The following is a 25277-nucleotide window of genomic DNA, read 5'->3' as shown; positions in this document are numbered from 1 at the left end:
GCAACCCGGTTCCAGATAAGCGGAAGAAGATGGATGTCTAAACACAGTTATGGACCATTTAGTTTTCTCAAGTACAGGTGTGGAACTCAATTCAAGAATAACAATGAACAACACTATTATTACAGTTTTATGTGTTTTTTATCACGCCTCCTTAACAGCAAACAAGTGATGGCCTATAATAGATATTCCTCATCGCAGCAGTCCAGTTGGCTGGGAACTCCTTCAAAGAGCTGAGACTTGTGCAGTGCCATGAGAACCAGAGCTATGTGGTTCCTACCATGGCTCACTGTTGGACTTGGGCTCACCATGGCAGATATGTCCAGTAAGTGCCCAATTATATTACTTTACTGTAAATCTATGAATAAAGAGTGTTTCTATATAATACAGTGCAATTAATTGTGTTATGTATTTTGTCTAGATATATATAATACACGCCAATATATGCCGTTCGCTACACAGATCCCAACACAGATCCCACAGATCATAAATGTCACAGGTAAGTGAAGAGATTTTTAAACTGTAGTAACAGTGGTGTCAATCAGTTTTCATCTTTCAGTCTTCAGAAGTATGTTGAAGCTCATTATTTGAAGACACTTACCTATTACGTTCCTTGTTTAGTTTGTTTTCTGAAGGTTTTGTTATTATTTTGATTATTCAGATGAAAAGGCTTCTCACGAACCGTTCTGCAGCACTTGGGGAAACCACCATTTTAAGACCTTCGATGGAGATTTCTTCCAGCTGCCATTTTCCTGCAATTACATATTCACGTCCAACTGTAAGAGCAACTATGAGACTTTTAACATTCAGTTGGAACGAGGGAGGAACCTGCAGAAGCCCAGTCTTCGTAAAGTCGTGTTGAAACTGGATGGTGTCAATGTGGAGCTGCTCAAAAATAAAATCAAGGTCAACGATAAGCTGTGAGTCTGGTTTAACCTTTTTTTTATTCAGTTTTTTTTTTAAAGATTTTGTTGTCCGTAAGCTTTATCAGACAGTAGAGGACAGGGTGAAAGGGGGAATGAGAGAGAGGGGAAGACAGAACTTATGACACTGCGGCCGGCTGCAGATTTAACCACTCGACCACCGTGAAGCACTCGTTAACCTCTAATGATAACCCGTGGTCGATCACATATGTGTTGATTTTGGATGTCTTATGCCTTCCCAACATTGATGCAACATTTTTCTCCACAGGATTACAGTGCCGCATAATGTGGATGGAGTTTCGATCAAAAGAGAGCGGGCCTATTTAAAGATTGAGGCAGAGTTGGGATTGGTGGCTTTCTGGAATAAAGAGGATGTTTTTTGGGTTAGTTTTTAATATACAAGAAGAATTTGTCCTTCCATTACAGTTTGTTGGACAATTTCAATTGTCAAACAAATGTCTCCTGGGATTCTAAATTTAAAGGCACTTGCACACCTCTTTTAACACATCACTACTTACATAATATTAAAGAAGTAAATATCCCTGTCTTGTTATAGGTTGAGTTAAAAGCTAAATTTAAAAACGAAACTTGCGGTCTGTGTGGTGACTTCAATGGAGTTCGGCGCAACGAGTTCATCATTGCAGGTAAACTTAAAAAAAAAAAGGTCTAACTTTAACACTTTTATAACTATTATAACCATTTTATTTAAGAAACTGGGGAGTCCTTATCTACTGAAAGCTATGGAGAAAATTGGCAATTGGATGGCCCAAATGAAAAATGCAAGGCTATCAATTCTCTAGAAAAGAAGCTGTGTGAAACCAAGGTAAGACTAGGCACAGTACAGCTCCAAACTGATTAAACATTCTAAAACTAAAGTTTCAAATGTTCTGTTCAGGGTGACTTGTGCGAGAATATCCTTACAGGGTTATCCTTTCGCAGCTGTACTGATTTAGTTGACACTGACTCGTTCATCGAAGCCTGTGAAAAGGACCAGTGCCATAATAAAAACCACAACAGCAGCTCCCTGTGTGCTACTCTGTCCGAGTACTCCCGTCAGTGTGCCCATGCAGGTGGTCAGCCTGGCAACTGGAGGACGAGTGCCCAGTGTGGTACAGTAGTATTATTACAATTGTAGTAGTAATAGTAGTAGTAGTACACATTTTAGTAGTTGTATAATGAGAGTCAGTGTTAGTATTAATACTTTTTTTTGGGCCTGACAGGAGCTGACTGTCCTTCAAACATGGAGTATAAAGAGTGTGGTAGCCCCTGTAAAAACACCTGTCGCAATCCAGAGAGTAGCAAACTGTGTACCCAGCACTGCATAGATGGATGTTTCTGTCCGTCAGGTAAGTTTTCTTTCTTCTGGAACTATGCTTTTTGTTTTTCATAATTTTGTTCTTGACAATAAAGATATCCACAGGCCTATCTGAATTTGGTGGTTCACAAATTAAGACCAATTGCCTATACACATACACAAGCATAATATTGTCAACCATTTATTATACATATACATAATGTACCTATATCGTTAATGATTATATTTATCAAAATGTCTCTCAAGGGACTGTCTGGGATGACATTACCAGTAAAGGCTGTATTCTGGTCACTTCCTGTCCCTGTGAACACAAAGGCGTGCCCTTGGACCGGTACACGACTAACTGTGAAAATTGGTACATATAATTCATACATTGAGGTTGATAATTTGTGTAAATGTAAAGTAATATGTAGTAAATAAGTGAAATTCATCGATAGCACATGCATTAATGGAAAGTGGAAATGTGAAGACAAAGGATGTCCTGGTGTCTGTTCAGTTCTGGGTGGCTCTCATGTGTCAACATATGACGATAAAACCTATACATTCCATGGAGAGTGCTCCTACACCCTGTCAAAGGTTTGTAACAAATTATTCATTGGCTTATTGTATGCACTCAAAATCAAGTCAAAAGGAAGAATAATTATACTGTTTTCTTTATTGTAGGAAACCAATGGGACATTTAGTGTCTTTGGTGAGCTTTACAAATGTGGAAAATCCGATCACTCTACATGTCTGTCATCTGTCTCGGTGCAGCTACCCAAAAGCTTGGTAAAATAGAGAAGGGCATTATACATTTGTGTCTGCTATATGATGTAAATATATCTGTTTGCGTTCAAAGATGACTATTGAAGACAGTGGCCAGGTCACTTTTAATAAACAAGTTTCCAGACTTCCTCTTATAATGGGTAAGATTTAATACATTTAATTTTCATTTGCTCACATTTTGGTGCCGCTTCACAGAGAATATTTCTATATCTGAAAACTAAAACTACTTTACTTCACAGATGAGGTTACAGTGTTTCAGCCATCCAGCTTCTACTTAATAGCTCACATCATCTTTGGGATCACTCTTGAAATCCAGATTGAACCAGTTATGCAAATCTACATTAAATCATCAGTTTCCAATAAAGGAAAACTAAGTGGTATGCATACATTTTTTCCTCTCAAATGTGTTTAAACTGTGCATTGATTGGCTTTCTGTGTCCAGATGAAGTACTGCACTGTAAATGCTAGTCATTTAGAAATAGGGATGGTCCAATATGATTTATTTTTGTCTTACTGTTGTGGCCGATAGCTGATATTTGTAGATGCCGATAATAAGGCCACAAATGTATGTTGCTATAGTTAAGTTGACACAAATTTTAACTTTTGCAAAAAATAATAACTGTCATCTCTATGTAAAGCACTCGTTTAGTGCGCTTCGCCTGTTTACAACGGTAATGTTCCATTTTCCTACTACTAATCAGTATGCAGTATAGAAATATTGGTGCCAAATATCAGCTACATTTTCAAAATTTCACCAATACCATTATCTGAGGAAATCCTCCAATATCACCTATATCGAATAAGGGATACTCCATCCCTAATCAGTACTCTTGACATTATATTTTTAATTAACTAACTTTTGTTACAGGTCTTTGTGGAAATTTTAACGATAACAGTGGTGATGACTTTGGCATCTCCAATGGACCGGCTGAAGGAATAGCTGAGATGTTTGCCAACAAATGGAAGTCTGACTCAAACTGCAAAAACGTGGGCATCATACAGGGGAAGCCTTGTGATTTGAATATGGATAGAGGTAAAAACAAAATATCAAACATTTCAAGAATTTGAGTTCTCTTATAGGCCTTCACAACATATTTCAAATGTGGATGTTTTGTTACAGAGAGATATGCTGATAAGTGGTGTGGGTTGCTGACAGCTGCTGACAGTGTTTTTTCTGAGTGCCACCGGACAATTAACCCAGATGACTACAAACATGTGAGCAGTGATTTTCGTCAACATATGTGTTATTTTCCAGAAACAAAGATATTTAATTTGTATTATATTTTTTTTTTAGCTATTGTTATTAAACAGTTTAGTCTTATTTTAATCAATATATAACATTCTCTTCAGTTTCCCAAAGCTTTTTTCCTGTTAATCATTTTCTTGTGTCCCCCCAGTCCTGCATTTATGACACATGTGCATGTGAAAATAGCGAGAATGCGCTATGTGCTGCCATTTCCTCTTACGTCCATGACTGTGCAGCTGCTGGGGTTACATTATCAAACTGGAGGGAAAACGTGTGCAGTGAGTACTAGATACAAGTATATGTAAACGTTTACTGATTGATTGAAACATGTATTTGTACTTGTAGATTAAATGTATTATGCTATATATGCTGTAATATTTTTTCCCATGGCACTTGATAGTTTAGCTGTTAGCAATTAGCACCTATCACTTTGATTTCCAGTTAACAAATATTTAACAATAAAATAATTTTGAATGCTATAATAAATTACATGTATTTCTTGCTAAATTCAAAGGCACTATTTTGACTAACTTGCACCTACAAAATATATAAAGGAAACAAAATGTTTTCTCTCTAGAAAACTACAGAAACATCTGCCCTCCAACTTTTGTGTATGGATACAATATGACTAGCTGTGGTCGTACCTGTCACCATCTCAGTGAGTCTGACCCAGCCTGTAGTGTCAGCTTCACCCCCATTGATGGCTGTGGCTGCAGCGAGGGAACATATCTGTCTGACAATGGCGACTGTGTGTCCGCCTCAGAATGCCCCTGTTATCATGGAGAGAAAGTTGTGCACAATGGAGCGTCCGTAACAGTTCAAGGAAAGAAATGGTGAGTTTCTATCTTCATCTATATTTGATCAAACAAAGCTAAAATTACAAAAAGACTAATTGAGTTTTTTGACAGCAAATGTAAAAATGGAAAACTACAGTGTGAAGGAAAGGGACATCCAGAGAAAGAGGGTACATAACTTGCTTTTTTCATGCCAAAAAATGTATTGGTATTAAAATTGGTCTAAAATTAAAATTAATGTTCTATAAATGTACGTTTTAGAATGCCAATCTCCCATGTACTTTTTCAACTGCAATAAGACCAATGCAAGTGACAGAGGAGTAGAGTGTCAAAAGACGTGTCAAAATCTGGACGACAATTGTGTAAGAACAAATCCCTTGTACAGTTGTACTTTAAATTACAACAGGTATGAAATATTTAAATATCATACTTGATAGGTGAAAACAACTTGTGAGTCGGGCTGTGTGTGCCCCCACGGTCTTGTGTCTAATGGAAAAGGAGATTGCATCAAGGAGGAAGACTGCACTTGCACACACGGAGGCACTTCTTACGAGCGTGGAGATACTATCAAAGTGGACTGTAACCGCTGGTATTCAAAACACACATATAGATGTTTTAAGTGGCTGTGTTTAACATAGCTGCATTATATTTCAATTCTGTATCATTTTTCCAAATAACCTAAATTATATTGTTGTCTTAAAATAGCACCTGCCAAGGCCATAAATGGGACTGCACTGATAAAGTTTGTGATGGTGTGTGCACTCTATATGGAGAAGGCAATTACATCACGTTTGACCAAAAGAGGTTCTTTTTCAGTGGATCATGTGACTACATCTTTGCACAGGTACTGTAATTTACATTCAGCGTTTCAATTTACAGGAAAACACACTTCTTTACAAGGTGAGTTAACACATTTTTTCTTACAGGATTATTGTGGGAATGATGGTAAGAGCACTTTCAGAATTCTGATTAGGAACCACCCATGCGAAACATCAGCTGGTGCCTGCTTCACTGTCAAACTATTTCTCGGGGTAAAAATGTCAAATCTGAGACAAAATGTACAGTATATTGAGAACGTTGTAAATTATGTATTTGTGTTTTTTGTTGTTTTTTATTTTTCAGAACAACACAATTGTTCTCGCAGAAGAAAGTGTCAAAGTACCTAAAATCACAGGGAAGGAAATAGCATATAAGATACACATAGTTGGCATGTATCTTGTTATTGAAGCAGAAAATGGCATTGTGCTAATGTGGAATAAGAAAACAACCATCATGCTAAAACTGACATCTTCGTTCAAGGTGGCTAAATATATAAATACATTGTGATTGTTAACATTGTTGAAATATCTAATATAAAGGTAATAAAACATGGAAACATTTTGTTTCAGGGCAAAGTCTGTGGTCTGTGTGGAAATTATGACTACAACATCAAAAACGACTGGACCTCCCGATCAAATGAGCAAGCAGTGGAGGCGTTTGAGTTTGGAAACAGCTGGAAAATGTCACCAACTTGTGAAGATGTGAAGCCATTAAATAGTTCCTGTGAGTTATACTCACACAGGCGTGCATGGGCCAAAAAACACTGCAACATCATACTCAGCCCTGTTTTCCAAGAATGCCATTTACGGGTAAGGCCTCTATAATGCATGTGTTTCTCCTAAAATGTAGTGCAGTCAAATTGTGTTTTGTTCGTAATAATTTTATTATCATTGTGATTATCAATACAATGGCTGTATTCTGTAATTATATAAATTGCATGCTGCCTGTTCTGGAGTATTTGTGCATGAACTGCTATAATTTTAATCAAGTTCTTTAAGTAATATCGATATACAGTATTGACAAAAGGGAGTTTGTAGTGCAATTCAGGAATAATCAGAACCATAATTTCAGTCTCTAACTAAATGAAATCATAGCTATAGTCATCTTAGACCATATTAGCTGAGAAATTAAGTTTGAGTGATTTCTTTGTAAAAGGTTGAAGCTCAAGAATATTATGATGCCTGTGAGAGAGACACATGTGGGTGCAACACAGGAGGAGACTGCGACTGTTTCTGTTCTGCCGTTGCTGCTTATGCTGCAGAATGCAACAAGGCCGGAGTATGTGTAAGGTGGAGAACGCCTACAATTTGCCGTGAGTGGAGCCTGCTTGGATCAACTATTAATTAATACGGAATAATATACAAGAATAAGAATGGTTTCAATGTCATGTTTTTTTATTTTTACTATCTCAATTAGCTCTCTTTTGTGATTACTACAACACCGATGGACATTGTGAATGGCACTATGAGCCTTGTGGAAAACCTTGTATGAAAACTTGTAAGAATCCCTCAGGAAAGTGTTATAATGAAATTCCTACATTAGAAGGTATAGCAACAATTCATTATACAATAATAACATAATTTTGACTAAAGGACATGGAATCTAAAGGACTGCATATTAACTAAGCTTTTAATTCTTTACAAGGCTGCTATCCACATTGCCCTAAAGAGAAAATGTATTTGGATGAAGATGGCATGCAGTGCAAGTCTAAGATGGAATGTGGCTGCTATGATGAGGATGGAAAACACTATGAAGAAGGACAATCAATGCCTCCATCACCTCCTTGGCGAAACTGGTAAAAAGAAACATTTGTATTTGCATCAAAAATAAGGTTTCAAACATTATATTTACTGGAAATGTTTGTGTATTTTAGTACATGTGTTTCAATGGAGAGGGAATGCACCATAACTACCACAACAGTAATGACCTACACAACAACAGAAAAAACAACTACGACCACTGAAACATACAGTACAACAACTATGCAGCCAACCACCACCACTGCAGATACCACAACATCCATTATACCTACTACAACAAGAGAACAACCCACCACTACTGAAATTCACACCACCCATACAAAATATTCTACAACCATTCAACCAACTACAACTACTGAATACCAAACTACTACAACTACTTCTGAACCACCAACCACAACAATGACAGCAACAACTACAATTGTAATACCCACTACTACAACTACTGAACAGTCAAGTACTACAACCCAACAGCCCACCACTACAACAGAAATACCAACAACAACAACAACCACCACTCAACAGTCAACTACACCTTCTTGCTCGGATCTCAGATGTTATTGGACAGAATGGAAAAGTGATAAATATCCTGGCTATGCCTTCAGTGATGGTGATGAGGAAACTTTACCAAATATTACAAATTCCGATGTGGAACAGTTTTGTGGTAAAAACCTTCAAATAGAGTGCAGAGACAAGAAAACTAAAAACACTCCTGAAGAGGTAGATCAAAAAGTAACATGTAATGTTAAAGATGGCCTGATTTGTAAGAATCGTGAGCAGGAAATACCACATTGTTTTGACTATGAAATACGAGTTGGATGTTGTGTTTGTCCATATAATACACCTACTCAAACATATAAAACAACTACTCCAAGAGTGACCACTACAACAGGAAAGATTACAACAACTCCTACTACAGCTACTTCTGAACCACCAACAACAACAATGACAGCAACAACTACAATTGTAATACCCACTACAACAACTACTGAACAGTCAAGTACTACAACCCAACAGCCCACCACTACAACAGAAATACCACCAACAACAACAACCACTCAACAGTCAACTACACCTTCTTGCTCGGATCTCAGATGTTATTGGACAGAATGGAAAAGTGATAAATATCCTGGCTATGCCTTCAGTGATGGTGATGAGGAAACTTTACCAAATATTACAAATTCCGATGTGGAACAGTTTTGTGGTAAAAACCTTCAAATAGAGTGCAGAGACAAGAAAACTAAAAACACTCCTGAAGAGGTAGATCAAAAAGTAACATGTAATGTTAAAGATGGCCTGATTTGTAAGAATCGTGAGCAGGAAATACCACATTGTTTTGACTATGAAATACGAGTTGGATGTTGTGTTTGTCCATATAATACACCTACTCAAACATATAAAACAACTACTCCAAGAGTGACCACTACAACAGGAAAGATTACAACAGCTCCTACTACAACTACTTCTGAACCACCAACAACAACAATGACAGCAACAACTACAATTGTAATACCCACTACAACAACTACTGAACAGTCAAGTACTACAACCCAACAGCCCACCACTACAACAGAAATACCAACAACAACAACAACAACCACTCAACAGTCAACTACACCTTCTTGCTCGGATCTCAGATGTTATTGGACAGAATGGAAAAGTGATAAATATCCTGGCTATGCCTTCAGTGATGGTGATGAGGAAACTTTACCAAATATTACAAATTCCGATGTGGAACAGTTTTGTGGTAAAAACCTTCAAATAGAGTGCAGAGACAAGAAAACTAAAAACACTCCTGAAGAGGTAGATCAAAAAGTAACATGTAATGTTAAAGATGGCCTGATTTGTAAGAATCGTGAGCAGGAAATACCACATTGTTTTGACTATGAAATACGAGTTGGATGTTGTGTTTGTCCATATAATACACCTACTCAAACATATAAAACAACTACTCCAAGAGTGACCACTACAACAGGAAAGATTACAACAACTCCTACTACAACTACTTCTGAACCACCAACAACAACAATGACAGCAACAACTACAATTGTAATACCCACTACAACAACTACTGAACAGTCAAGTACTACAACCCAACAGCCCACCACTACAACAGAAATACCAACAACAACAACAACCACTCAACAGTCAACTACACCTTCTTGCTCGGATCTCAGATGTTATTGGACAGAATGGAAAAGTGATAAATATCCTGGCTATGCCTTCAGTGATGGTGATGAGGAAACTTTACCAAATATTACAAATTCCGATGTGGAACAGTTTTGTGGTAAAAACCTTCAAATAGAGTGCAGAGACAAGAAAACTAAAAACACTCCTGAAGAGGTAGATCAAAAAGTAACATGTAATGTTAAAGATGGCCTGATTTGTAAGAATCGTGAGCAGGAAATACCACATTGTTTTGACTATGAAATACGAGTTGGATGTTGTGTTTGTCCATATAATACACCTACTCAAACATATAAAACAACTACTCCAAGAGTGACCACTACAACAGGAAAGATTACAACAACTCCTACTACAGCTACTTCTGAACCACCAACAACAACAATGACAGCAACAACTACAATTGTAATACCCACTACAACAACTACTGAACAGTCAAGTACTACAACCCAACAGCCCACCACTACAACAGAAATACCACCAACAACAACAACCACTCAACAGTCAACTACACCTTCTTGCTCGGATCTCAGATGTTATTGGACAGAATGGAAAAGTGATAAATATCCTGGCTATGCCTTCAGTGATGGTGATGAGGAAACTTTACCAAATATTACAAATTCCGATGTGGAACAGTTTTGTGGTAAAAACCTTCAAATAGAGTGCAGAGACAAGAAAACTAAAAACACTCCTGAAGAGGTAGATCAAAAAGTAACATGTAATGTTAAAGATGGCCTGATTTGTAAGAATCGTGAGCAGGAAATACCACATTGTTTTGACTATGAAATACGAGTTGGATGTTGTGTTTGTCCATATAATACACCTACTCAAACATATAAAACAACTACTCCAAGAGTGACCACTACAACAGGAAAGATTACAACAGCTCCTACTACAACTACTTCTGAACCACCAACAACAACAATGACAGCAACAACTACAATTGTAATACCCACTACAACAACTACTGAACAGTCAAGTACTACAACCCAACAGCCCACCACTACAACAGAAATACCAACAACAACAACCACTCAACAGTCAACTACACCTTCTTGCTCGGATCTCAGATGTTATTGGACAGAATGGAAAAGTGATAAATATCCTGGCTATGCCTTCAGTGATGGTGATGAGGAAACTTTACCAAATATTACAAATTCCGATGTGGAACAGTTTTGTGGTAAAAACCTTCAAATAGAGTGCAGAGACAAGAAAACTAAAAACACTCCTGAAGAGGTAGATCAAAAAGTAACATGTAATGTTAAAGATGGCCTGATTTGTAAGAATCGTGAGCAGGAAATACCACATTGTTTTGACTATGAAATACGAGTTGGATGTTGTGTTTGTCCATATAATACACCTACTCAAACATATAAAACAACTACTCCAAGAGTGACCACTACAACAGGAAAGATTACAACAACTCCTACTACAACTACTTCTGAACCACCAACAACAACAATGACAGCAACAACTACAATTGTAATACCCACTACAACAACTACTGAACAGTCAAGTACTACAACCCAACAGCCCACCACTACAACAGAAATACCAACAACAACCACTCAACAGTCAACTACACCTTCTTGCTCGGATCTCAGATGTTATTGGACAGAATGGAAAAGTGATAAATATCCTGGCTATGCCTTCAGTGATGGTGATGAGGAAACTTTACCAAATATTACAAATTCCGATGTGGAACAGTTTTGTGGTAAAAACCTTCAAATAGAGTGCAGAGACAAGAAAACTAAAAACACTCCTGAAGAGGTAGATCAAAAAGTAACATGTAATGTTAAAGATGGCCTGATTTGTAAGAATCGTGAGCAGGAAATACCACATTGTTTTGACTATGAAATACGAGTTGGATGTTGTGTTTGTCCATATAATACACCTACTCAAACATATAAAACAACTACTCCAAGAGTGACCACTACAACAGGAAAGATTACAACAACTCCTACTACAACTACTTCTGAACCACCACCAACAACAACAATGACAGCAACAACTACAATTGTAATACCCACTACTACAACTACTGAACAGGCAAGTACTACAACCCAACAGCCCACCACTACAACAGAAATACCACCAACAACCACTCAACAGTCAACTACCACTGGAAAGATTACAACTACTACTAAATCCACCACTACTACCTCAGAACCACCAACAACAACAATGACAGCAACAACTACAATTGTAATACCCACTACAACAACTACTGAACAGTCAAGTACTACAACCCAACAGCCCACCACTACAACAGAAATACCAACAACAACAACCACTCAACAGTCAACTACACCTTCTTGCTCGGATCTCAGATGTTATTGGACAGAATGGAAAAGTGATAAATATCCTGGCTATGCCTTCAGTGATGGTGATGAGGAAACTTTACCAAATATTACAAATTCCGATGTGGAACAGTTTTGTGGTAAAAACCTTCAAATAGAGTGCAGAGACAAGAAAACTAAAAACACTCCTGAAGAGGTAGATCAAAAAGTAACATGTAATGTTAAAGATGGCCTGATTTGTAAGAATCGTGAGCAGGAAATACCACATTGTTTTGACTATGAAATACGAGTTGGATGTTGTGTTTGTCCATATAATACACCTACTCAAACATATAAAACAACTACTCCAAGAGTGACCACTACAACAGGAAAGATTACAACAGCTCCTACTACAACTACTTCTGAACCACCAACAACAACAATGACAGCAACAACTACAATTGTAATACCCACTACTACAACTACTGAACAGTCAAGTACTACGACCCAACAGCCCACCACTACAACAGAAATACCAACAACAACCACTCAACAGTCAACTACACCTTCTTGCTCGGATCTCAGATGTTATTGGACAGAATGGAAAAGTGATAAATATCCTGGCTATGCCTTCAGTGATGGTGATGAGGAAACTTTACCAAATATTACAAATTCCGATGTGGAACAGTTTTGTGGTAAAAACCTTCAAATAGAGTGCAGAGACAAGAAAACTAAAAACACTCCTGAAGAGGTAGATCAAAAAGTAACATGTAATGTTAAAGATGGCCTGATTTGTAAGAATCGTGAGCAGGAAATACCACATTGTTTTGACTATGAAATACGAGTTGGATGTTGTGTTTGTCCATATAATACACCTACTCAAACATATAAAACAACTACTCCAAGAGTGACCACTACAACAGGAAAGATTACAACAACTCCTACTACAACTACTTCTGAACCACCAACAACAACAATGACAGCAACAACTACAATTGTAATACCCACTACTACAACTACTGAACAGTCAAGTACTACAACCCAACAGCCCACCACTACAACAGAAATACCACCAACGACCACTCAACAGTCAAATACCACTGAAACACCAACTACTTCAAATACAACAACATTAGAAGTTGTTACAGAACTTTTTACACCAAGAACAAATCGGGATTTTCTAAAATCCAGACAAACTACAACTACATCAACGATAACAATACCAACAACTGTAATACGCACTACTTCAACTACTCAACAGCTAAGTACCACAACCCAACAACCCACCACTACAACAGAAATACCATCAACAACCACTCAACAGTCAACTACAACTGGAAAGATTACAACAACTCCTACTACAACTACTTCTGAACCACCAACAACAACAATGACAGCAACAACTACAATTGTAATACCCACTACTACAACTACTGAACAGGCAAGTACTACAACCCAACAGCCCACCACTACAACAGAAATACCACCAACAACCACTCAACAGTCAACTACCACTGGAAAGATTACAACTACTACTAAATCCACCACTACTACCTCAGAACCACCAACAACAACAATGACAGCAACAACTACAATTGTAATACCCACTACAACAACTACTGAACAGTCAAGTACTACAACCCAACAGCCCACCACTACAACAGAAATACCAACAACAACAACCACTCAACAGTCAACTACACCTTCTTGCTCGGATCTCAGATGTTATTGGACAGAATGGAAAAGTGATAAATATCCTGGCTATGCCTTCAGTGATGGTGATGAGGAAACTTTACCAAATATTACAAATTCCGATGTGGAACAGTTTTGTGGTAAAAACCTTCAAATAGAGTGCAGAGACAAGAAAACTAAAAACACTCCTGAAGAGGTAGATCAAAAAGTAACATGTAATGTTAAAGATGGCCTGATTTGTAAGAATCGTGAGCAGGAAATACCACATTGTTTTGACTATGAAATACGAGTTGGATGTTGTGTTTGTCCATATAATACACCTACTCAAACATATAAAACAACTACTCCAAGAGTGACCACTACAACAGGAAAGATTACAACAACTCTTACTACAACTACTTCTGAACCACCAACAACAACAATGACAGCAACAACTACAATTGTAATACCCACTACTACAACTACTGAACAGTCAAGTACTACAACCCAACAGCCCACCACTACAACAGAAATACCAACAACAACAACAACCACTCAACAGTCAACTACACCTTCTTGCTCGGATCTCAGATGTTATTGGACAGAATGGAAAAGTGATAAATATCCTGGCTATGCCTTCAGTGATGGTGATGAGGAAACTTTACCAAATATTACAAATTCCGATGTGGAACAGTTTTGTGGTAAAAACCTTCAAATAGAGTGCAGAGACAAGAAAACTAAAAACACTCCTGAAGAGGTAGATCAAAAAGTAACATGTAATGTTAAAGATGGCCTGATTTGTAAGAATCGTGAGCAGGAAATACCACATTGTTTTGACTATGAAATACGAGTTGGATGTTGTGTTTGTCCATATAATACACCTACTCAAACATATAAAACAACTACTCCAAGAGTGACCACTACAACAGGAAAGATTACAACAGCTCCTACTACAACTACTTCTGAACCACCAACAACAACAATGACAGCAACAACTACAATTGTAATACCCACTACTACAACTACTGAACAGTCAAGTACTACAACCCAACAGCCCACCACTACAACAGAAATACCACCAACGACCACTCAACAGTCAACTACCACTGGAGTGATTACAACTACAACTAAATCCACTAAAACTACAACTCAACCCCCTTCCACTACTACTACAGTTTACATTTCTACCACTAAACCCTCAACAACTTTGTCAACTACTGAACGGTCAACGAGCACAAGAAGCACTATCACAACTTCTATAGTGACACCTACCGTGACTAAAAGCACTTCAACTACTACAAAAACCACCACAGCCACTGCCACTACGCCACAGCCGACTACTGAAGAGCCCACATCAACCCAAATGGGATGTGTCTGCACTCATAAGAATCAGGACTTCAAACCTGGTAAATAAATGTATTATTTGTATATTGTTACATACTGTAAGTACTATCATCGTATAACGTGTTGTCATATTTTGTTACCTTTTGTTTTTCAGGTGACTTGATGTTCAAAGTAAATGATGGCAAAGCTGACTGTTATGAAGTCTATTGTAGCATGGCGTGCACTTTTGAGAACGTTGCATGCCATCGGGAAAACTGCTCATATCTAGAGCCCCCACGAAAGGTATTGTTTTTATGTTTTTTCTGTGTCTCTTCATCACATTCGATCATATAATTTATTGTTTTTTGAATGCTTAACACAAAACAAATTTATTCACACAATTTTTTCACTTTAACTTAGAATAATACTTTTACTTAAATACAGCATACTAAATAGCAATACATTTAAAACTACCTTTGCTACTTTTTGCAGAACGGTGAAACCTGGAGAAAGGAATGTATGAATTATACATGTGAAAAAGGAAAAACCATTTCGGAGCCTGTGCAATGTCCGTCTGTCACAAGGCCAGAATGTGCAAATAGACGGGAACCAGTTAAAGTTTATGATAAAGAAGGCTGCTGCTACAATTATGAGTGTCCATGTAAGCAAGTTTACACTCACCAACTCACCAACTCACCAAAATACCAAGTCTAAATCTCTAAATTGTCTAATTTTTCTAGGTGTGTGTTCAGGATGGGGAGACCCACATTATGTCACATTTGATGGCCAGTATTACAGCTTTCAGAAAAACTGCACCTATGTTTTGGTTCAAGAGATTATTCCAAAATACAATTTCACAGTTCTTATCGACAATGAAAACTGTGATGCTTCTGGAGCTGTGACTTGTGCCAAAGCTTTGATTGTAAAATACAAAAACTACAATATAATTCTTACAGCAGAGACATCCCCAAAATACAAGAATATTGTAAGCAAATACCACAGTTGATGATTAACTCATGTGATTTTTGTTAATATGCATTTAAAGACAATGTCCTCTTTGTATGATGTTTCAGGTATATATGAATGGCAAGCAGATATTCCCAACCTACTCCAATGCTGACTTGACCATCACTAGTACAACAATTGAACTGCGTCTGAAAATCCCAGAAATTCAAGCAGTTGTTGTGTTCAGATCACTTCAGTTTAGCATTAAGCTGCCATTTTCTCTTTTTCACAACAACACAGAAGGACAGTGTGGTAAGCTCCTATGATGAACAATGAGATTTTTTGTAACAATTCATCACAAAACCTTTTTTGTTTTTAATATGCAAGGCACTTGTGACAATGACACCTCGAATGACTGCCGATTACCAAACGGCCAGCTTCGTCCCTGTCCCTCAATGGCATATGAGTGGCGTGTTCCTGATCCTAAAAAACCTTACTGTGAGCATCTACCACCTCCTCCAACACCAGTTACTCCACCCACACCTCCTCCGGTCTCCCCTCCCTGTGAAGTTTTGACCAGCGAGTAAGAATGCATTTACTATTTATTTGATAGGGACTGTATAATGCAGTGTAAATATGGAAGTTTATTGCAAAGATTCTTTTTTCCATCTGTTTAAAATTTGTAAATATGGTCAATACTGGTTAATTTGAATTATTTTACTTTCTGTCTTTCAATGAAGTGTCTTTAAGGATTGCCACAATGCAATCAATCCAGACTTCTTTTATGAGGCCTGTAAATATGATGTTATGTACATGAATAATTCCACGGGTTGCTCCAGTATTGAGGCATATTCATCATTATGTGCAAAGGAGGGCATTTGTGTGAACTGGAGGAATGCCACGGATGGACTTTGTGGTAAGACAGTTATTAAAACTTTACTGACAACACATTCCTGTATATACTATCTTCAAATTGTTTTTAATTTTCAGACATTAATTGTCCTGCAAATCAAATCTATAAGCCGTGTGGTCCAACCTTTGTTGAAACATGCAATGCAAGGTACAACCTGTTTATATACCTACACACATTTTTCCCATCAATATTTAGTTTTTTATAATTATATATTTTTTTTTAGATACAATGACAAATACATATCCAAATGTCAGGGACAACGTGGTTCTGACAAAGAGGAATGTCTGTCCTTCATGGAGGGATGCTACTGCCCAGATGGGTTAATACGGTTTAGTTCAAACTCTGAACGCTGTGTGTCTGCCTGTAAGAAATTATTTTATGTAGCATGATTTTAGCTAATGTACATGATTTAAATATTGACCATTTTACTTTTCCTCAAGGTTGCACTGGACCTGATGGCTTACCGAAAGAGGTATGGAGAAATCTAATACCGGTCAGAAACTATTGTTCAAGGTGTAATTTGAAACAGTAAATATTTGTATTGGTAAAACAGCTGGGTGAGACATGGCAAAGTGGATGTAAGGTGTGTGAGTGCGACCGGGACACAATGGACGTCCAGTGCCAACCACGTCCCTGCCCGACTCCACAAAATGTAGCCTGTGACAGAGAGGGTGAAGTGAGGGTGAACTACACCGAGGACTGTTGTCAGCAGTTTAAATGTGGTATGTTCAATGATGGCGAGAAGAATTACAGCCCTCTGGAACTTAAAGTATTTCCTATGTAACAGAATGTGACCGTAAACGTTGTGATGACACCAAACCAAAGTGCACTCCAGGATTTGAGTTGACGATACATGAATCTAATGACAGTTGCTGCTCTCAATACACTTGCGGTACTGACTTTGTCTTCTGTTTATCTAATGTCAGACGTTTAGTGGTAGTATTCCGTTTCATTTTTTTCCTCCTTTGCAGTTCCAAAGAACGTCTGCGTGGTCAATGACACCGAGTACAAGGTAAAACCCATTTAGCGCACAGAAACAAATATAATAAAAGCAAAAACATAATAATACTGTATACTTCTACTTTATACTATTGGAGAGTTACATATTTTTCATTGTGATGTCTATTTGCACATTTATAGCCAGGTACTAAGTTCTTTAAAGAACAATGTGAACGTTGCATCTGTACTGGGAAAACAAACAAGAAAACTATGCTGAATGAATTTCGGTGTGATGAGATACCGTGCCAAAAGAATTGCCCTGAGGTAGTGCTAAAATCATGTATAACGTTTGTGGGGCTTTCTGTTGAATTACCTGTTTTTTTTATTTTTTTTATGAATAGGGCTATGTGTATGAACCTAAGCCAGGAGAGTGCTGTGGCTCATGTAAACAGATGAACTGTGTTGTAAAATTAGAACACTCCAACTCTACTGTTATTATAAAGGTAGGTCAGTTGAATTTACACTGGTCAAGTCCTCTCAAAATAACAAAAAATATATCCACAGCCTTCAAAGTCTTGGTCCCCACCAGATGACAACTGCACCAAGTATCACTGTAACGAAGAGGATGGAGAGTTAATTATCAAACAGAGACAAATTGAGTGTCCCAAATTTGATCCAACAAAGTGCATTCCTGTTGGTGGACAGTTTTAAGAAATCTAGAGAATTGTTTTTAAATAACGTATTGTCACTAATGTTAAGACAATGTCTTGCAGGGAACTGAACAAACTGATGCCAATGGTTGTTGTAAAATATGCACAGAGTTAGGTAATTATGAAGTACCATTAAATGTCTTTAAGAATGAAAGCATACCAGTTGTATATTTTAATTACTATCAAACATGTTTGTCAATATGAGTTTAGAGTTATTATTCATTGTATAACTGTATAATTGTATGATTATATGTATGTTCAATGTATAGTTGTAAATGTTTTTTGTTTTTGGCAGTGCCTGATTGTGGAGTAAGAAAGACCAAAACTCATCTGGAGATCAAAGGCTGCAAGTCAATTGATACTGTGGAGATCACTTCATGTGAAGGATCTTGTGGAGTCTCCTCCTCCGAGTAAGATTTATAATTCAGAGACAGTGCCCATTTTAGTATGAGTAATGCACTTGTCTAATGTTTTGAATTGTATGTGCAGGTACTCTGCAGTAAGCAACATGATGATGCATTCATGCACCTGCTGTCGGGAAATGAAAACCAGTAAGGTTGAAGTGGAGATGCGCTGCGCTGACAACAGCACCAAAAAGCACACCTACATTTCTGTAGACGAGTGTGGCTGCCAGGTTTCAGAGTGCAAAGATGCCTCTGCTTAGGAAAAGATACTAATCTTATTATTTTCCTATAATGTAATCATTTCTTCGGTATTCTTCCTTTCAGTAGGTATTGAAACGTCTAGCACATTTGTGTACAGTTACACTAACATACAGCACAGGAAGCTACAATCACTATTCTGGCAATGTTCCTCTTGTCTCCAATTGCATTAGACATCTCTTGCTTCTTTTGGTTGTACTGTGTTACCTTGGCATGTTTAGGCTGACACTGGTCTGCCTAAAACAAAACAAAAAGGAGATCTTTCTAAGCCTATCAAGTGTATAATTCATTTAAACAATGGATCCAAAAAAAAAAACCCTATAAACCAAGTGATTTCTTCAAAGTTGTGGGTCGTTTTACGTCAGCGACACCTCAACTAAAACATTCTAACAGAAATGATTTAGCATAGAATTCCCCAAGATAGCATGATTTATTAGGGGTTGCCTTGTACTTCCCATGCATATGAAAGTTGTATTACTGAATATAAGCATATTCTCTGTCATTCTTCATCTTCTTTGTATTCTGAATATCTACAAAAATGTAATTAAAAGTTTGATTTTACAGCATTTGATTGTTTGCCGGTTGTATATGTATGTTCATTTTTTTGTCAATGAAATGGAGTGTAAGTAGCATTGATTAATTAAAACTCAAGTCAGTCATATAGACCTATTTATCAGATTCAGGGTACTGGTGTTCTGTAGATTTGCAACAACCAACTACAGGCACATTGGGGACCAAAAACAAGCAAACCACCCTTCAAGATAAACTCTGAAAACATTTATGATGAAATAAATAAATAATTGTTTTATATAGAAAATTTAGTTTGGTATGAGTGGTTTGTATTGAGACACCCTTTGTCCCACAGTTCAGTTTTGGACATTGAATCAATCAGAACTTTGAATTCAATGTAATGTACATCAACATTAGTCATATGCTTATAGAAGTGTCCCATGGGTTTGGTGTCATTTCCATCATAATGTACAAAATCAAAATTCCTGGATTCTTTGTAATACAGTACACATCCACAGCTTGTCAGTACACAAGGCTGGTCTAATCAGAACCACAGAGTGGGCTCTGAAGAAACATAACTACACAGACCAGAATCAAGCTAAAGGTGTTAAAGTCCATGAGTAGATTTATTCATTGTAATTTCCACATAGCGTGTAGTAGTTTGGTTACATTCAGAAATGTTGAGAAAAATAATACTTCTATTGTTTTGAAACAGTCAAGAGTCCAAGATGATCTTGAAAAATGCATAAGGGTACTTTTGGGTGTGGAACAAACAAATTACTAGTAGGATGAAGTTTATTGTGTTTATAATATGTTTTGGGTTATATATTCTTGTACAGCAAACTGAAGATTATACATGTGTTTGTTAATTTAAATAAACATAGAATAAGTGTGTAATTTTGTATAAAAAGGTTCTTTTTGCATTGTGATAGAAAGTTTGTTTTCTTCAGAATGTCGAGTTAAAATTACAATAATAGTAAACTTAAAAAAAATATAGAAAATACAGCTCCTATCAGAACATGATTGCGCATATTATATAGAAACCAAATATGTTAGGTTTTTCATTCATTTATTTTCATTTTGTGTTTGGTTTTCCTTAGGATGCAGTGAATCCATAGTAATTCACCAAGGTAGGAACCACATTCCTTTACGAGTGCTTCTCGTCGGAGCAGTGTCTGTGTAACACTCAGGCAGTCATGTCGGCGCTGAGGTTGCTGTGCTCCCTGTAGTTGTTTCAATCTACTCAACGCAATTTTTTTATATTTCTTTATCTAGAGCAGATCATTTTGTATCCATGCTTTGAGGAAAAGTGACGCAGACTTATTCTGATTCAGTTTGAGGTAAATAAAAGTTGAACGCTGCTTCTCACCCAGGCTGTGCTACTCTTAACATTAGCTAATAGACAATTGGTTTAACTAAATTACTTAACTTAATTAATACCAACCAATCAATGGCTTCCCCTCGAATAAAATGACAATAACAAATGTTAGATTTTATTAACAAGGCCGTTTGTGCTTTTTCTTGATCTTTGTCCTAATGTGTAATTGGGGTTTTCGACAATATTATTACATTTATTTTTTATCATAGTGTGATTGCTCAATTGCTTCAATGTGGGGTCTGTGTTGTCTCAGGTTTGCCATGGCTTCGCTGTCAGAGGAGGTACTTCTTGTAGTGAAAAAAGTCCGTCAAAAGAAGCAGGACGGCACACTTTACCTAATGGCAGAGCGGGTGGCCTGGGGTCCAGAAGGTAAAGACCGCTTCACCGTCAGCCACCTTTATGCGGACATCCGCTGTGAGTACTCGCTTCATTTATATACAACATACAATATCCCGTTGAATTAATTTATTATGTGCTATATATTCATCATATGTCCAGGTCAAAAGATTAGTCCAGATGGTAAAGCCAAAGTTCAGCTCCAGATAGTCCTTCACACTGGAGAAAGTACCACATTCCATTTTTCTAATGAGAGCACTTCCCTGAAAGACAGGGAAGCTGCCAAAGAACTGTTGCAGCAGCTACTGCCCAAGTTCAAGAAGAAAGCAAATAAAGAACTGGAGGAGAAAAACAGGTATGTTTGAAACTCAAAATGAACAGATTACAATACAGGCTTTGTACCTAACAATTGTGCTGAATTTAACTTGTGTTTCTCTTCGAACACATTCAAGTAATGTTGTTTTTTTATTTTTATTCGTAGGATGCTTCAGGAAGATCCAGTCCTCTTCCAGTTATACAAAGACCTTGTTGTAAGCCAAGTAATCACTGCTGAAGAGTTTTGGGCCAATCGTTTAGGTGGAATCAACAATGCAGATTCTACTGTGTCTGATAACAAACAAGAAGTTGGCATTTCTGGAGCCTTCCTGGTGAGATGTAACATCAATGATCAACTCTTTGCTTAACCCACACATTCTCAATAACAGTTTATTTTTCAGGCTGATGTTAGACCTCAGACTGACGGCTGCAATGGGTTAAAATATAATTTGACTGCTGACATTATTGAGTCAATCTTCAGAACTTATCCAGCAGGTAAAATTAATGATTTAAATCACTGTTTTTTGCTAACCCTAAATACTGTAATTTTCCCTTTCCATCAGATATAAATTGACCCTAGTATTTGTATTCATGTCTTACAGTGAAACAGAAATACAGTGAAAACGTGCCTCATAACTTAACAGAGAAGGAGTTCTGGACCAGTTTTTTCCAGTCCCAATATTTTCACAGAGACCGCATCAATACAGGGTCACAGGATATCTTCTCAGAGTGTGCCAAGCAAGACGAAAAGGGTAAGAAGTTAAACCAAACCACCTTGATATTTGATGATCATGTACACATGCACAACTACTATTTCAAATGTGTACAGTACAGTAATATGCTGCATCTTTTTCAGGTTTGAAGTCTATGGTTGTTCAAGGAGTGAAGAATCCACTGGTAGACCTTTTGTCCTTAGAGGATAAATCATTAGATGAGGTTAGATTTATCATAAAATCATTTAATTGTTGAAGAATGACTTGGTAATAACATGTTTTGTATAGGGTTATGGTCTTAACACACCAGCTCCTTCCACCTCCAATTCCCACAAGTCAATGAAAGACAGCTGCAACTCTGCCATTATAAAGAGGTTTAACCATCACAGTGCTATGGTGCTAGCAGCAGGCTCACGAAAGGGGTAAAAGAAATAGAAACGCTAATGTCTTTAATGCTTTGTGTTCCCATAATAATATTTTTTTTTTTTTTGAAGGGAGACACCTGCTGAGCAGGCCAGTGAGACGAGCAGCACTGATGGAAACTCCAGGGACTCTGATTTCTTTCAACCCCCCGTTAAAAAGGTATACGGTTAAAGAAGTAATTAATTCAAATATAATGTTTGTATTAAATTACTTCATTTCAGGTTAAATTACAAGAAGCCATAGAATATGAGGATCTTCAAAGAGAAAATAGACCAAAAATGGTTGCGTTAAATCTAAAAAAGTCTGATAGGTACATTAAATTATATACCGTACCAATAAAGACAATCATCAGTTTGTTGCGTAATATCTTCTTTCAAATGTTTTTTTTACTTGTAAGGTATGCCCATGGTCCTGTTCCTCTTCAGTCTCAACAGTACACAACAAGTCAGGATATTATCAACTCTGTCAACTTCATACAGCATGAGATGGCAAACTACAAACCCAATCTTTCTCAGGTTGCTAGTTTCATACAATTACTGGCTTTTAGCAGCTAATACATGTTACTTGCATTTCAGCATGTCTTTTTCACTCTTTTTGCAGGTGTTGTCCAGCACATCTGCTAGTTCTGCTATTGCTGCACTTTCACCTGGTGGTGTCCTGATGCATGGAGGTGCACAACAAGCCATAAATCGTGAGTGAATAGATATTGAATTCATCTCTGTCTATCGATTATCATTTCCTGTTATATGAATTATTTGTTTGACTTTTCAGAGATGATCCCTAGTGAGGTTCAAGGAGAGTTAAAACATCTGTATGCTGCTGCAGCTGAGTTATTAAGGCATTTCTGGTCCTGTTTTCCAGTAAACACACCCTTTTTAGAAGAGAAGGTAAAATCATACAATGTGTTTTAGTAAATTTGGGTATCTACAAGTAATTTTGTTTTTAATTTTGCTTTGTTCTTTATTTTATATAGGTCATAAAAATGAAGTCAAATCTTGAAAAGTTTCAATTGACCAAGCTTCGCCCTTTTCAGGAGAAAGTCCAACGTCAGTATTTAAATGCTAATGTAAGTTACTAGTTGGAAGTGATCGATTACAAAGTTTATTTTTTTATTTGTGTCATTTTTATTTACCTACTTATTTCATTTACAGCTGACTGGACATTTGGAGGAGATGTTTCAGAAAGCTTACAGCAAGTTTCAGATTTGGCAAAACCGGCGAATGATGAGGAAAACTTGATGCTTCTTTGGGTCACAGTAAATGACTAAAAAGATGAACTATGGACTAATGACCTGTAGGTCCCTGATACTGCTCTGACCCATGCACTGTTGGTTAACTGGATTCACAGTTGCATTTGATGGGGACAGAAAAATGCTGCAACATCCCTGAACGTTCATTAGAGACTAACAGCATTTCATTATTACAAGAAATTGTGATTTAGTTTCACTTATGATAAACTAGGATGTTGATACTTAATGGTGTAAAGTGACCAAATTAAAGGTGGAATAAGGAAGACACTCAGGACAAGGTGATCTGCAGGCAAGATGCCAGCAAAGGACTGCCAATAAGTGTTTGTTCTGTGCTTTTAAGTAAGGTGAAGTTCTGGGCACAGAAAGCCCCTGAAAGCACTGTGTTGAATAGAGGAAACCAAGTTCCTCTGAGAAGTGACTAGCAATACAGTTACACTTGAGTGCATTAGCTTGTGCGAGTCTCCAGTCACTTCTTTCTTATTTCTGCACATCCTGTCTACACTGAAGACAAAAACTTTAGTCTGAATTAAAATTAAGCATACGCTTTTGATTTATGTCTTGTCTTTAGTTTGTGTACCTTCTGATGCCGCCATTCAGTTCAGAAGTCAACTGTATTATGTGTGTGTTTTTGCGTGTTATTGCATTCATGGAAGATCAAGTGTGTTTCTTTGGGTTTTATATTTCAGGTTTTAATATTTAACAGTTTTGTGGGTATAGCCATGGATCTATTATTGCTCACGAGATGCTGTGCGTAATCTGTGCGTAAAACCAAACCTGGAGAACGACAGCCACCGGAAGTGTAACATCAGCTGAGGGCAGCGTGTCATGTGAAAGTGGGGCGTCTGCTGTAATGCGACTGCGAAAGTTTGTAGCTTTTAACGAGATGTGAAGCGGTCTCAGTCCAAGGCCACATCGCTGCCACCTTGATTGGGAAATGTGTGTAAATCTTAGCTAGCATGGATGATCTGAGCTAGCTAAAGTCACAGGGTCAACAACTGAACAGGAATACTCTCGCGTCGGATCGTAAAGGTTTGTATTAAAGTCTAATCGTTGACTGACTGGTTATGCATTGTCCATGTTAATATTTGCAAAGTCGCCATCAATAACA

General features: G+C 37.3%; 2 protein-coding genes across 2 annotated transcripts; both read left to right on the top strand.

The window, feature by feature from the left end:
- Positions 1–278: 278 nt before the first annotated feature.
- muc5.1 (mucin 5.1, oligomeric mucus/gel-forming) lies at positions 279–19814 on the top strand. The gene is made up of 45 exons (XM_072434428.1): positions 279–322; positions 633–917; positions 1189–1303; positions 1477–1564; positions 1631–1743; positions 1816–2029; positions 2141–2266; positions 2482–2590; positions 2673–2811; positions 2899–3003; positions 3074–3140; positions 3240–3377; positions 3869–4033; positions 4121–4215; positions 4398–4524; positions 4824–5079; positions 5155–5210; positions 5302–5402; positions 5478–5629; positions 5746–5884; positions 5967–6071; positions 6163–6339; positions 6429–6668; positions 7015–7171; positions 7276–7404; positions 7504–7654; positions 7733–15159; positions 15252–15379; positions 15569–15737; positions 15817–16061; positions 16150–16333; positions 16409–16604; positions 16762–16937; positions 17012–17081; positions 17158–17297; positions 17375–17406; positions 17488–17656; positions 17722–17826; positions 17906–17946; positions 18075–18197; positions 18275–18376; positions 18438–18566; positions 18647–18698; positions 18879–18993; positions 19073–19814. Exons 1-45 carry the CDS (start codon positions 279–281, stop codon positions 19245–19247), a joined length of 13371 nt encoding a protein of 4456 aa, XP_072290529.1. The 3' UTR covers positions 19248–19814.
- A 1171-nt stretch (positions 19815–20985) lies between these two features.
- gtf2h1 (general transcription factor IIH, polypeptide 1) lies at positions 20986–24719 on the top strand. Its single transcript, XM_072435958.1, has 15 exons — positions 20986–21095; positions 21387–21547; positions 21632–21824; positions 21951–22116; positions 22186–22279; positions 22387–22536; positions 22641–22720; positions 22786–22919; positions 22992–23079; positions 23142–23230; positions 23318–23435; positions 23521–23611; positions 23692–23807; positions 23894–23986; positions 24072–24719. Exons 2-15 carry the CDS (start codon positions 21394–21396, stop codon positions 24156–24158), a joined length of 1653 nt encoding a protein of 550 aa, XP_072292059.1. The 5' UTR covers positions 20986–21095; positions 21387–21393; the 3' UTR covers positions 24159–24719.
- Positions 24720–25277: the final 558 nt, after the last annotated feature.

The sequence above is a fragment of the Eucyclogobius newberryi genome, unplaced genomic scaffold (assembly GCF_026437365.1).
Source record: "Eucyclogobius newberryi isolate DKJ021-1_F unplaced genomic scaffold, fEucNew1.0.hap1 SCAF_7, whole genome shotgun sequence".
Lineage (NCBI taxonomy): Eukaryota > Metazoa > Chordata > Actinopteri > Gobiiformes > Gobiidae > Eucyclogobius > Eucyclogobius newberryi.
The sequence above is the reverse complement of the archived record's forward strand: the minus strand, read 5'-3'. Positions and strand labels throughout refer to the sequence as shown.

Coding starts and splice junctions, on each gene's coding strand:
- muc5.1 (XM_072434428.1), top strand. CDS start 279: ATGGCTCACTGTTGGACTTGGGCTCACCATGGCAGATATGTCCA. Junction 5,211..5,301: donor GGGACATCCAGAGAAAGAGG/GTACATAACTTG, acceptor TGTACGTTTTAG/AATGCCAATCTCCCATGTAC. Junction 7,655..7,732: donor TCACCTCCTTGGCGAAACTG/GTAAAAAGAAAC, acceptor TGTGTATTTTAG/TACATGTGTTTCAATGGAGA.
- gtf2h1 (XM_072435958.1), top strand. CDS start 21,394: ATGGCTTCGCTGTCAGAGGAGGTACTTCTTGTAGTGAAAAAAGTCCGT. Junction 22,280..22,386: donor CTTCAGAACTTATCCAGCAG/GTAAAATTAATG, acceptor CATGTCTTACAG/TGAAACAGAAATACAGTGAA. Junction 23,231..23,317: donor AATCTAAAAAAGTCTGATAG/GTACATTAAATT, acceptor TTTACTTGTAAG/GTATGCCCATGGTCCTGTTC.